This window comes from Neophocaena asiaeorientalis, unplaced genomic scaffold, assembly GCF_003031525.2.
Source record: "Neophocaena asiaeorientalis asiaeorientalis breed wild unplaced genomic scaffold, Neophocaena_asiaeorientalis_V1.1 scaffold251, whole genome shotgun sequence".
Lineage (NCBI taxonomy): Eukaryota > Metazoa > Chordata > Mammalia > Artiodactyla > Phocoenidae > Neophocaena > Neophocaena asiaeorientalis.
Genome location: NW_020173377.1, coordinates 704,501 through 717,767, shown reverse-complemented (window position 1 = coordinate 717,767; position 13,267 = coordinate 704,501). Strand labels below are relative to the sequence as shown.

The window sequence follows — 13,267 nt, the reverse complement described above, 5'->3', positions numbered from 1 at the left end:
ACTGGCAATGCTGTACGGGGTTCCCACCTGCTGTGGATGCCACAGCACACTCTCGCAGACGCGCGCTTCTCAACTAGGCCGTGGCCCTCCTTTTCCCAAGCTGTCATCAGTGTGCGTCTCAGGCAGCATCCAAGCCCAGAAGAGCTTCCAGGAGTGGCCTTGACAGAGGAGAAAGAGCTGGGTGACCCTGGGCAAGACACTTTACCTTTCTGGGCCTCTGTTTCCTCATCAGCAACATGGGATTAACAAGAGAAGCCACTCTGCGGGTGTGGCGAGCACTGGCAACAGCTGATGCACAGCTCCTGGCTCCTGGCCCTAGCAGGATGCCCCTTTCCTGCCCAGGCCCTGGATTTAGGACTGTGTGCTGGAAGGTGAGGAAACCCACTGTGGGCCAGGCCTCTGGGGCTTTGGGGGTACAGTGACAGCTCAGGGAGGCCCTGATCAGCTGGGGTCCGGTGCCAGGGAGTCATAGGGAGCAAATGCCCGCTTGTGCCCACTCAGCCCCTCCCACCTCTCCCTGACCTTACACGACCTGCGTTTGAGCCCCAGCAGCATCCCTCCTCTCCCAGGAAGGCTGCAGAGTCCCTCTTCCAAACCCCAGAGGCTCCTGCCTAGATGGACCCCTCTCTGTTCTACATCTTGGGGTCCTGTGCCCACAGCTTCCTCCTGTCCCAGCCCCTCAGGCTCTGCACATAATAGATGCTCCAGGTGACCGTGGCAGTAGCCCTGGCCCAGCAGACATAAGGGTTTCGAGCTCAGAGCCTCACAGGGCCCATCCACCAATCTCCTAAGTGGAGCCAGGAATCATCCTTTCTGTTTGTTTGCTCCATCACGGAGAATCTCCCCCCAGCCTGTGTGGCTGACCCCATTTTACATGAGGCAGGGGCAGCAGGAGAGTGAGGTGAGTGAGAGTGAGACACTGGGAATCTGAGTGATTTGCCCAGGCACCCACAGCTTAGAAAGAGCGGTGCTTGGGCCAAAGCCTGTTGTCTAGGACCACAAGCCCTTCTCGCTGAGGGGCACTCAATGGGACCTTTAGGGTCCCTAGCTCTCCTGACTGTGCCCCTCTTCAGATCCCCAGCTCCTTTCTGCTCTTTTTGGTGTCCCTTGTTCCTCCCTAAACAGGGCCAGGCCTCCTCCCTCTCACTCAGTCCATTATGCACTGAGGCTGGGAGGGGGTTTACTGAAGCACTAAATGAGGAGCAGGCAAGGGCAGGCCCAGAGCCTTCCCCAGACCTGGCCCCCCACTGTGGGACACAGCCCTCCTGGCCCTCACTGCCTGCCCCAAATCCCCCTGGTCTGACCACCCTGGTTCCCTGCCTGACTTTGCCACATACTCTCTGTGTGCTTTGGGCAAGTCCCTGCTCCTCTCCAGACCTCAGCTTCCCCACCTATAGGCTTGGAGACGGGAACCAGATGATCTTCAAGGCCCCTGCCCCAATGCTGGTTTTCTCAACTCTGCCAGGGGCTCCTGGGTCGCAGCCTCTGTGTCCTGGGAGAGAATAGGGACTTTGAGAGTTGGGGGCTTGAAACCTGAGGGAGGTGATAGCCACCTTGTTCATTCAGAATAATTATTGCAAAAGCTACTACACCCTTCCCTCTCCCACACTTAAAGCATCTTCCACCTGATCCTGAGGCAGGGGTGGTCCTGGGATCCAGCCCCTGGGCCATAACGGGGGCTGAGAAAGGAGCCCTCCCCTACCCCCAGCCTCTCTTTCCCTGGGCTAGGAAGGCACACACAGGCCATAGGGGCATCCAAGCAGGATGGGGCTAAAGGAGAAAGGGAAGCTGGAGGGGCTGCGGTTGCCATGGCAGTGACACTGCTGGCTCTACTGGAGGCTGCTGGGGGGAAGAGAGGGGGTGCCTCCCAATCCTCAGCTTCATTGTTCTTTTTCACATGCTCTTTTTTCACCTTGGAAGCAGGGGTGAGAGCTGGGGGAGCCCCTTAGAGGTGCAGTCCTGCTCTGTCCAGCCCCCTCTCCTGCCCACCTACTCCATCCCTCCCTTCCTGGCAGGTCAGTCCTCTGTACTGCTGAGCGCCCCCTCCTTCAAGCCTGGCCAGTCCCTGCCTGCCTGAGGCTCACAGACCCCAGCCCCACCCAAAACTGGCAGGAGCCTACCCTCCTCCCAGGGACACTGCCACCAACACCAAAACCCCCTCCTTTCTAGGCGTGTTCTGGGAGGGCCCAGTGAGTCTGAGTGGAGGCAGAGCCAGCACAACGGACCCTCCCCCACTCTGAGCATCTGTTGGCCATAGAGGCCAGGGCTTCTTCCAGGTCACCGGTCAGTGTCACAGGGCTTCCTCCATGACCTCACTGGGCACACACCATCCCATGCTCCTCTGGTCCTGGGGGGCATCTGGACCACAGTAACTCTCCATTTGGCTGTGGGACCTCTAGCAAGTCATGCCCGAGGACTCCATCTCCCCATCTGTGAAATAGGGTGATGGGAACCCTGCCAGCTCCCAATGCTGCTGTGTGATCTCGGGAATGCTCAGCCAGGCCCCAGGAGGCTTCCTGCCTGCTCGGCACTCCCTCCACTGCCACAAGCGAAGAGACTGAAGCTCAGAGAGATGAAGTCACTCCACTGGTGAGCAGTGGTCAGAATTTGAACCCGAGGGACTTCCCTGGTGGTCCAGTGGTAAAGAATCCGCCTTCCAACACAGGGGATGCGGGTTCGATCCCTGGTCAGGGAACTAAGATCCCACATGCCACAGGGCAACTAAGCCCATGCACCACAAGTACTGAGCCTGTGCACCTCAACAAGAGACCCCGCGTGCCACAAACTACAGAGCCCATGCGCCCTGGAGCCCACGTGCCACAACTAGAAAGAAAAACCCGCATGCCACAACTAGAGAGAAGCGCAGCGCCGCAATGAAGAGCCCGTGCACCACAACAAAAGATCCCACGTACCTCAATGAAGATCCCACGTGCAGCAGCTAAGACCTGATGCAGGGAGGGAGGGAGGAAGGGAGAGAGGGAGGGAAGGAGGAAGGAATTTGAATCCGAGTCAGTCTGATGTCAAAACCCGTTCCTTGGGCTTCCCTGGTGGCGCAGTGGTTAAGAATCCACCTGCCAATGCAGGGGACATGGGTTCGATCCCTTGTCCGGGAAGATCCCACATGCCGCGGAACAACTAAGCCCGTGTGCCACAACTATTGAGCCTGCGCTCTAGAGCCCGTGCACCACAACTACTGAGCCTGCACTCTAAAGTCCATGCTCTGCAACAAGAGAAGCCACCGCAATGAGAAGCCCGCACACCACAAGGCAGAGTAGCCCCCGCTTGCCGCAACTGGAGAAAGCCTGTGTGCAGCAATGAAGACCCAACACAGCCAAAAAGAAACCAAATTAAATTAATTAATTAAAAAAAAAACAACCCGTTCCTTTAACCCCCAACAGACACAGCCTCTAGTAACTCTGATGTGGACCAGCAGGGGCTGTGCCCAGGGATACCCACAGGCTCCACTTTCTCTGCCCTGTTCCCTCTCTGGGGAAAGACACCCTATACCACCACTACCAGGAGCTTGAAGCCAGGGGAGACAACCTACCCAGAGAACCTGTCAAGAATGGGCAGACAGGGGCTTGTGGGGGGGGTTGGGGAATGGATGCCAGAAGCAGGGGTGTGAGAGGTCTGGGAGGCTCAAAGGACTTCTTCCCAAAGGAGGGGAGCTCCAGGTGGCCAGCGGTGGCCCCACTCCATCTGCGGTCCTGTGCTGCCCCCATGTGGAAGACAAGCTCACATTCCCCAGTGGAGACACATTACTTCTGGGCCAGGAGCCCCCCAGAGGGAAAATCAGTGGCCTGGGGCTATGAAGGTATCCCCAGTGACTGGAGGAATGCGCTGTACCCCCAAGCCTCTGCGGGACCTGTCTTCTCTCTTCCCGACAGATCCTGGACCCCACCCTGGCATTGCAAGCTGCCCACCACCTTTCGTTCTCCCAGGAGCTACGAATCCCAGACTTTTGGAGGAAAGTGAACTTGAGAGTTGTATTTTCCAACCCTCCATCCCATATTTCAACCTCCATCCCCAGGAATTCCTCGTATCTGAGAGCTTACTACCTCTGGGAGCAGCCCATGGTTTGGAAGAAAATCTGACTGCAAAAATGACCCTTGCCCATGGTATTTGCCTCCCTCAATCATAGCTCTGCCCTCTGGGGCCACAAGAACCAAGTGGCCTCTCACAGGAATTTCTAAGCAGATCCAAAGCTTAACCCAGTGCTTAGGGGCCTCCTCTCTGACCCCCAGTCTTCTCTCCCACAGGTAAAACATCCTGCTTCTGATAAGCCACTCTGGTTGCTCCTATCTGGGCACACTGGTAGTCCCTGTCCTCTGGAACTTCAGGACTGAGGGGACCCCAGCACCCCTAAGGACTGTCATGTCCTTCCATCCTGGCCCTTCTTTGGATCCTGTGCTCATTTTATTTTTTTTGTGGTACACGGGCCTCTCACTGCCGTGGCCTCTCCCGACGCGGAGCACAGGCTCCGGACGCACAGGCCCAGCGGCCATGGCCCATGGGCCCAGCTGCTCCGCGGCATGTGGGATCCTCCCAGACCAGGGCACGAACCCGTGTCCCCTGCATCGGCAGGTGGACTCCCAACCACTGCACCACCAGGGAAGCCCCCTGTGCTCATTTTTAGCATTCACTTGATACTGACATTTCCCCTAAGCCATTTCTGCCTCCCCAGAGCCGTTGTGGGGAACAGCATGGCTGGGACGAACAATGATTGAACACCTAATATATACCCAGCACAGTGTTCAGTGCTTTACTCAAATTATCCAGTTTACCTGATAAAGGAAATTGAAGACGATTCAAAGAAATGGAGAGATATCCCATGCTCTTGGATTGGAGAAATTAATATTGTTAAAGCAGCCACACTACCCAAAGCAATCTACAGATTTAATGTGATCCCTATCATATTTCCCATGCCATTTCCCACAGAACAAGAACAAATAATCCTAAAATGTACATGGAATCATACAACACTGAGAATTGCCAAAGCAATCCTGAGGAAAGAGAACAAAGCTGAAGGTAAAACCCTTCCAGACCTCAGACAATACTACAAAGCTACAGTAATCAAAACAGAGTGGTATCAGCACAAAAACAGATATATGGATCAATGGAACAAATAGAGTGCCCAGAAATAAACCCATACACCTATGATCAATTAATCTTCAACAAAGGAGGCAAGAATATGCGATGGAGAAAAGACAGTCTCTTCAGCAAGTGGTGGTGGGAAAGTGGGACACCCCATGTAAATGAATGAAGTTAGAACACACCCTCATACTATACACAAAAATAAACTCCAAATGGCTTAAAGACTTAAATGTAAAACATGATACTATAAAACTCCTAGAAAGGAACATAGGCAAAATATTCTCTGACGTAATGTTGCAGCAATGTTTTATTAGGTCGGTCTCCCAAGGCAATAGAAATAAAAGCAAAAGTAAACAAATGGGACCTAATCAAACATAAACTTTTGCACAGCAAAGGAAACCATAAACAAAATGAAAAGACAACCTACGGATTGGGAGAAAATATTTGCAAACAATGCAACTGACAAGGGATTCATTTCCAAAATATACACACAGTTCATACAACTCAATATCAAACAAAGCAAAACAAAGCAACCCAATCAAAAATGGTCAGAAGGGGTTTCCCTGGTGGCGCAGTGGTTGAGAGTCCGCCTGCCGATGCAGGGGACACGGGTTCGTGCCCCGGTCTGGGAAGATCCCACATGCCGCGGAGCAGCTGGGCCCGTGAGCCATTGCCGCTGAGCCTGCGCGTCCAGAGTCTGTGCTCCGCAACAGGAGATGCCACAACAGTGAGAGGCCCGTGTACCGCAAAAAAAAAAAAAAAGGGCAGAAGACCTAAATAGACATTTCTCCAAAAACGACATACAGATGCCAACAGGCACATGAAAAGATGCTCAACATTGCCAATTATTAGAGAAATGCAAATCAAAACCATGAGGTATCACCTCACACTGGTCAGAATGGCCATCACCAAAAAGTCTACAAATAATACATGCGGGAAAGGATGTGGAGAAAAATGAACACTTCTGCACTGTTGGCGGGAATGTAAATTGGTGCAGCCACTATGGAAAACAGTAGGGAGGTTCCTTAAAAAACGAAAAATATAGTTACCATATTACCCAGCAATCCTACTCCTGGGCATATATCTGGAGAAAACTCTAATTCAAAAAGATACATGCACCCCAGTGTTCATAGCAGCACTATTTACAATAGCTAAGACATGGAAGCAACCTAAATGTCCATTGACAGATGAATGGATGAAGAAGATGTGGTGTGTGTGTGTGTGTGTGTGTGTGTGTGCGTGCGCGTGCATGTGTGTGTCTGTGCGTGCGCATATATATGGAATACACACAGTGGAATACTACTCAGCCATAAAACGAATGAAATAATGCAATTTGCAGCAATATAGATGGACCTAGAGATTATCATCCTAAGTGAAGCAAGTCATAAAGAGAAATCACCTATGATATCACTTATATGTGAAATCTAAAATATGACACAAATGAGCTTATTTATGAAACAGAAACAGACTCACAGACACAGAAAGCAAACTTATGGTTACCAAAGGGAAAGGGTGGGGGAGGGATAAATTAGGAGTTTGGGATTAGCAGATACAAACTACTATATATAAAATAGATAAACAACAGGGTTCTACTATATAGCACAGGGAACTATGTTCAATTTCCTGTAATTAACCATATGAAGAACATGAAAAAGAATATATATACATGAATCACTTTGCTGTACATGAGAAATTAATGCAAGATTGTAAATCAATTATACTTCGATTTAAAAAGAATTATCCGGTTTCACCCCACAAGACAATTACTATTTTCATCTGCAGGTTACACTCAGAACTGAGGCTTAGAGAGCAGAGATCTGGACCAAGTAGAAAAGCTGACTTTTGTCTCTGTGAAATCGCTCCAGGCCGACTGACCTCTTGCCTCCTGATTCTGCCATCTGCCTGGATTGGTGAAGTACGTACATTTAATTCCTCAAACATTTATCAGGTCCCCACATGTACTTGGCACTGTGCCAGGCACAGAAAAAATCACCCCAGATATCTCTGACCCTATAATTTCAATGAGTAAGCCCCAGTGGATCCTACTCGAGCTGTGAGTTGGGCTGTAGCTCTAGACAAGGCCTGGACAAGACAATACCACTGCAGGCCACATGGCTCAGGCAGATCACATCCAGCCCCGCCGAGTCTAAGGTCCGTCTGGTCACCGAGGCCTCACATCTCTCTGTGTCTTATGCCCAAGGCATTTACAAGGGGCCTTGGTGATAGACGTTCTGCTGAGTCCAGGTAGTAGTTCTGCCCAAGGCTATGCCACAGAGGTCAGCAAGTGGACCCGGGCCTCTGCACAGACAGAGATGGGGCAAGAACTGCTGACACACAGGGTGAGGAGGAAGGGCTGGAGGAAGCCCTGGAGGAAGGGCTAAGTTCTTTACCTTTTTTGTGTTAGAAACTCCTTTGACATCTGGTGATGTTTACTGACATCTCCTCAGAATAAGATTTTTAAATGTGTAAAATAAAATAGGATTACAAAAGATTTTTATGAAAAGGGAAAGATGTCCATGAGTTACTACTGAATGAATAAAATCAAGTTACAGAAGAGCTTGTATAAGCTCTTTACACATTTATGAAGAGAAAAAGAGAGAGAGATTGGGAGAGGAGCAAGAGAGAGTGAAAAGGAGGAGGAGAGAGGAGAGGGAGGGAAGAAAGAAAGAGAGAAATAGAGGAAGAAAGGAAGGAAGGGAGGAAGAAAGAGGGAGGAAGGAAGAAAGGAAGGGAGAAAGGACAGAAGGAGAGAGAAAGAAAGGAAGGAAAGTAGGAAAACTATCTCCTTATACATATGGCTGGCCCTACCATCTTTCCCTGGTGCCTCAGTGGTTAAGAATCCACCTGCCAATGCAGGGGACATGGGTTCAAGCCCTGGTCCAGGAAGATCCCACATGCCATGGGGCAACTAAGCCCGTGCACCACAACTGCTGAGCCTGTGCTCTAGAGCCCACGAGCCACAACTACTGAAGCCTGCATGCCTAGAACCCGTGCTCCGCAACAAGAGAAGCCACCGCAATGAGAAGTCCTGAGAAGCCCGCACACTGAAACGGAGTAGCCCCTGCTCGCCACAACTAGGGAAAGCCCGTGCGCAGCAACGAAGACCCAACACAGCCAAAAATAAATAAATAAACAAATTAATTCATTAAAAGAAGAAAAAAATGAAAAGCATGGCAGGCCAATGGCTCCAGATCATGGTTCCCTTTAGCCCCCCAAATGGTCCCCTCAGGTCACAGCCAAAGCTCCTCATTCTTGTCACTGCCTCCTCCCTTGCCTGACAGCTGGGATTTCACCCTGGGCCTATCCCTATAGCAGCTCCAACAGTACTGCACGGCCATCATCTCTGGATCTGCCTCCCTGTCGGACTATGGCTCTCTGCTCGTTGCTTACTCTGCCACTGTCAAAACAACCTGGTAACACCAAGTCCTCAGCACATGTCATTGCTCACTTTTTAGGATCTGTGAGAGCTACTGCTTAGTTGGAAGGCCACACAATGGGGCAGCCTGGTTCCTTTAAAGCTGTCACGGCCTTTTTTGCCGACCCCTAACATTTGCTTCCCTTTCTCAAGGTGTGGCAGTCAAACTTTCTCCCCTGGGAATTCTCTGGTGGTCTAGTGGTTAGGACTCTGCGCTTTCACTGCCGAGGGTGTGGGTTCAATCCCTGATCACGGAACTAAAATCCCACAGGCCATGTGGCATGGCCAAAAAAAAAACCCCAGAACAAAAAGCCTTCTCCTCTTTGTCCAAACTTCCAGCGCCACCTCTCCCATATACCCTGGGGCCTCGTGCCACGCCCACCTCCTACAGTCCCCACCTCTGCCTACCAGCTCCTCCACCTGTTCTCAGCACCCCTCAAGGACTTTGCTCCTGCAGAGACACCTTTCTGGCCTCAATTGTTTCTTCTTTTCTTTTTTTTTCTGCGGTACACGGGCCTCTCACTGCTGCGGCCTCTCCCATTGCGGAGCACAGGCTCCGGACGCGCAGGCCCAGTGGCCATGGCTCACGGGCCCAGCCGCTCCGCGGCATGTGGGATCCTCCCGGACCGGGGCACGAACCCGTGTTCAATTGTTTCTTTGTTGGCACTAGGTTACCCCTTGAGCATCTGAGCCTGCTCTTGATTCTCCTAACTCACACCTGACAGATTTCTCTCCCTCTCCTCAGGAATGCTCCAGTAAGGAGTCACCTGTGTGTCCTGCCTCCACATCCTCCTTTCCCTTTCACTCCCCAACTCTCTGCAAAATGCTTCGGTCAGTCCTGCCAACAAGGGATTCATTTCCAAAATATACACACAGTTCATACAACTCAATATCAAACAAAGCAAAACAAAACAACCCAATCAAAAATGGTCAGAAGGGGCTTCCCTGGTGGCGCAGTGGTTGAGAGTCCGTGCCTGCCAAGGAACGTCCATTCAGTAGGTGTTTCTCAAGTTCCTGTTCTACATCAAGTGCTGTGTCAGGCAATGGGAAAATGAAGGTGACCAAACCAGTTCTGAACTCTTGGTGCTTGAACCAATGAACACATATACAAGTAAATAGAAAACGTAGAGTGTGGGAAAGTTCTATGAAGGAAGCAAACAGGATGAGAGGACGCAGAGTAACTGGGGAGATGGGGCAGAGGGTCTCTGTTTTAGATAGGGCAGGCCAGGGAGGCTTCTCCAAGCAAGCACGCTATCCAAAGAGCAGGGAAAACGTGGTACAGGTGGAGGGGATAGCAAGTGTAAAGGCCCTGAAGCAGGAACAGGTATTTGTGCTTGGCAGGAAAGAAAGAAGTCCATGGGTGTGGAGAAAAGTGAATGATGAGGAAAGCATTGCCAAGATTAGGGGAGGTAAAGAGTTTATCTCTAATGCAAGGTGAAGTCCTTGCAGACTTTAAGTGACAAGATCTGATTTGTATCTTAAAAAGTGCCCTCAGGCCCCACTGCTGTGTGGAAATGAACTATAGGGGTAAGAGGTGGGGAAGGCAATAGAGTTATTAGGAGGCAACATTTACTTATTTTGGATGACAACAGGCATATCACATTTAATGCATCTAAAAAGAAACATCTGGAGACTTCCCTGATGTTAAAGACTTCGCCTTCTCATGTGGGGGGGTGGGGGGCTGGAGGGGGGTGCAGGTTCCATCCCTGGTGGGGGGAGCTAAGATCCCACCATGCCTTGTGACCAAATAACCAAAACATAAAAGATATTGTAACAAATTCAATAAAGACCTTAAAAATGGTCCACATCAAAAAAAATCTTAATAAAAAGAAACATCTGGATCACTGGCCCCCTCAAAATAAAGCAACAAGACCCCTGTCCCTCCCCCAATCTTGCCCATTTCTGTAAAAAGCACCATCTTCACGCACTTGTTCAAGCCAAAAACTTAGGGGCTACACAGGCCTTCTTGCTCTCGCCAATCTTCTGCGTCCCAAGCCCAGTCTACCCTCTTTCCTTACCCACTCCTATCCATCCCCCGTGCCCCCACTCAGCTCCAGGCACCATCCTGTCCCATCCTGCACCAGACTCCTGACGGCTGGCTCTCCCTCCTCTGCCCGCTACAGTCCATTTTCCGCGCAGTAGCCAGAAATACTTTTTTAGGAACACGAATCTCCTGTTACCCACTGCCTAACATGTATTCCTCAATGACTCCCTTCGCCTTCAAGACCTTTAATGAGACCTGGGACCCAAGTCAGGAGGAATATGAGGAGAAAGGAGAGGGGTCGGTAAACCTGAAGGAGCGAGGCCAGGCCCGTAGCACCACCTTCCCATCTGGCTTGTGTCCTCCGGGCTTGGGAACCTATCTTCACGGCGCCGGGGGAAGCGTTTCCAGTAGTCCCTTCCTGCCGCGACAAGCCTATTTCCCGTGATGCACCACGGCGTTCCTCTTCCTCTTCCGGTCCCAGGCGTTTCGGGATCTGCGGGCCCCGGTGAGTGCTAGCCGCGCGGTATCCGGAGCCATCCGTGACTCCCGGACGGCGGCGGGGCACGTGGCCTTAGGGAGGACGGAGAGACCGGCTGCCTGGCTGTGGGGAGCGGAAGCCGCGGGGCGGGGACGTTGCTCGTGGGTTCTCAATGGATGGATGGGAGGGGGAGAATTCGGATTTGGGGGGAGAGCGCAGCCTTGCGGCTGGGGGGTAGTTTCGAGGCACCACTACCTGAGTTTGGGAAGGGGAGACTGGCGTTGGGTCGTGCAGAATGAATCCGGGCTGGTGGAGGGCGCAAATGCAAGGCATCTGTGCTGAAGCCTCATTCAGGCTTCTGGCCTAACGTTCTTCTAGATCAAGGCGAAGAGGTAGGCCCGGCCCCGCGAGCCCCCAGCTCTATCTCCACTCTCATCCTCCAGTTGCAGACATGGCCAAGTCCAAGAACCACACCACGCACAACCAGTGTAAGTTCCCCTGGCCCAGCCTTCATCTAATGCCCCAGACCCTGGCAAAGATTAGGGATACTGGGCAGGGAAAGGAGGCACATTCCTACAGTGGGCCTGGGGCTGATTTTACTTTCAGCCAGCATTACCTATGGGGCTGTAGATTTAGAAGCCAGGGATCCGCTTGGGATAACCCACAGTGCTTTGCATTCAGGGGTAAGGGGTTTCTTAGATGGATCCCAAGTAAGGAGAAATTATGGTTCTCCCGGGCTTGCAGCTGTGATGGTGGTCTTATTAGAGGAAATCTCTTTTTTGGTCTAATTCCTTTTTTCCCCACAGCCCGAAAATGGCACAGAAATGGCATCAAGAAACCCCGATCACAACGATATGAATCTCTTAAGGGGGTGAGTGTGTGCGCCAAATCAGAAAAAAGTGTGTGTTTGGCTCCAGTTGCATGGTCAGGGTCTTTCATGTAGCTTAACTGTCCTTCGTTTTGCCTGGACTTCATGCTGTGCCAGACCTGTAATAAAGCTTTACTTGGCCTTTACTGGCCCGAGTTGTAACCTGCCTCCTGAGAGCAGTTTGTCTGATCATCTCCCTTGCTCACTCAGAGCTTTTCAAGGGAAGGGGTGGTCTTGCCTGTGTACCCAGTACCTTGTGAGCCTTCCATTCCACTTTGACCACCCATATGACCTTGATCTGATGCAGTACTAGGCATGGAGGGGGCAGCTTCCCTTCCTGTGCTAGGGAGTTCTAAGGATTAGCCAAGAAGGCTGAGGCTGTAGGGTCTGAGCACAACTGAGTCTCGTCTCCACTTTGCTACTCCACTGTACTGTTGGTCTCTCCCCGCCCCTTTCCCTTCCCTCCGTTGGTCCTTATTCTGCCTTGTTTGCTGTGAATCTGTTGTACTAACCTTAGTATTTGGCACCTTTTAAGGGTGAGGGGGTGGGGTGTCCGTGAGGGGGTTTCAGGAAAAACTCAACCAAAATCCTGCTGTAGGAATTTGTTCTTCCTTTCTGAGCTCTATTGGGCTCTAAGGGCCAGATATTTCTGCATTTAAGGTTGACTTGAGGCTGTCTCAGCTCCCAGCAGGCCTCGGCTGGCGCCTGATAGTCTCGTGGGTGCTGCTGTGGAGAGGGGCACCATGGGTGACTTGGGGGCCCCTACATTCTGCACTTAACAGCCACCTGTACATTTTTTGTCTTCCAGGTGGACCCCAAGTTCCTGAGGAACATGCGTTTTGCCAAGAAGCACAACAAGAGGGGCCTGAAGAAGATGCAGGCCAACAACGCCAAGGCCGTAAGTGCACGTGCTGAGGCTATCAAGACTCTCGTAAAGCCCAAGGAGGTCAAGCCCAGGATCCCAACGGGCGGCAGCCGCAAGCTCAGTCGACTTGCCTACATTGCTCACCCCAGGCTTGGGAAACGTGCTCGTGCCCGCATCGCCAAGGGTCTCAGGCTCTGCCGGCCAAAGTCCCAGGCCAAGGCTCAAACCAAGGCAAAGGCTGCAGGTGCCGCTGCGGCTCCGGCTCCGGCTCCGGCTCCGGCTGCGGCTGCGGCTGCGGCTGCGGCTCCAGCTCCAGCTCCAGCTCCCAAAGGTGCCCAGGCCCCCACAAAGGCTCCAGAGTAGAGACCTTTGTCTGCCAATGTGAGGACAGAAGGACTGGTGTGACCCCTGGGCTGCTGTCTGCATGGGGCTGGTGTCCTCCTGTGCTATTTGTACAAATAAACCTGAGGCAGGATCTTTCAGTCACGTGGGGTCGGTACCTACATTTTGTGTGGGAAAAGAGTTTAGCCTTCCTTGGATGGCAGGGTGTGGGTGGGAGTCAG

The 13,267-nt window shown here is 51.9% G+C and overlaps 1 protein-coding gene and 1 long non-coding RNA gene across 9 annotated transcripts in view; one reads left to right on the top strand and one right to left on the bottom strand.

Annotated features, from left to right (window-relative positions):
- The window catches only part of LOC112400528 (uncharacterized), a 74,288-nt gene extending 63,388 nt beyond the window's left edge, over positions 1-10,900 (bottom strand). For 3 of the 7 annotated variants that reach the window (XR_003003422.1, XR_003003425.1, XR_003003423.1), the window contains exons 1-4: positions 10,801-10,900; positions 2,913-2,945; positions 1,392-1,492; positions 28-158 (exon numbers count right to left, since the gene is read on the bottom strand). This is a non-coding gene — a long non-coding RNA (uncharacterized LOC112400528). Of the gene's footprint in view, positions 1-27; positions 159-1,391; positions 1,493-2,912; positions 2,946-7,484; positions 7,983-10,800 lie in introns of those variants that run through there. The other 4 variants (XR_003003424.1, XR_003003427.1, XR_003003426.1 and 1 more) reach the window with 4 other exon arrangements.
- Positions 10,901-10,951: 51 nt separating this feature from the next.
- Positions 10,952-13,190, top strand: RPL29 (ribosomal protein L29). 2 transcript variants are annotated; one of them, XM_024746424.1, is made up of 4 exons: positions 10,952-10,998; positions 11,350-11,459; positions 11,778-11,842; positions 12,648-13,190. In XM_024746424.1, exons 2-4 carry the CDS (start codon positions 11,423-11,425, stop codon positions 13,065-13,067), a joined length of 522 nt encoding a protein of 173 aa, XP_024602192.1. In that variant the 5' UTR covers positions 10,952-10,998; positions 11,350-11,422; the 3' UTR covers positions 13,068-13,190. The 2 variants fall into 2 exon arrangements, with proteins under 2 accessions (XP_024602192.1, XP_024602194.1); XM_024746426.1 differs by lacking the exon at positions 10,952-10,998 and adding an exon at positions 11,013-11,132.
- Positions 13,191-13,267: the final 77 nt, after the last annotated feature.

Excerpts from the sequence above, each read along its gene's own strand:
- RPL29 (XM_024746424.1), top strand. The coding sequence starts at position 11,423 with ATGGCCAAGTCCAAGAACCACACCACGCACAACCAGT. Across the intron at positions 11,460-11,777 it reads CCACACCACGCACAACCAGT|CCCGAAAATGGCACAGAAAT; the intron begins GTAAGTTCCCCT and ends TTTTCCCCACAG. Across the intron at positions 11,843-12,647 it reads GATATGAATCTCTTAAGGGG|GTGGACCCCAAGTTCCTGAG; the intron begins GTGAGTGTGTGC and ends TTTGTCTTCCAG.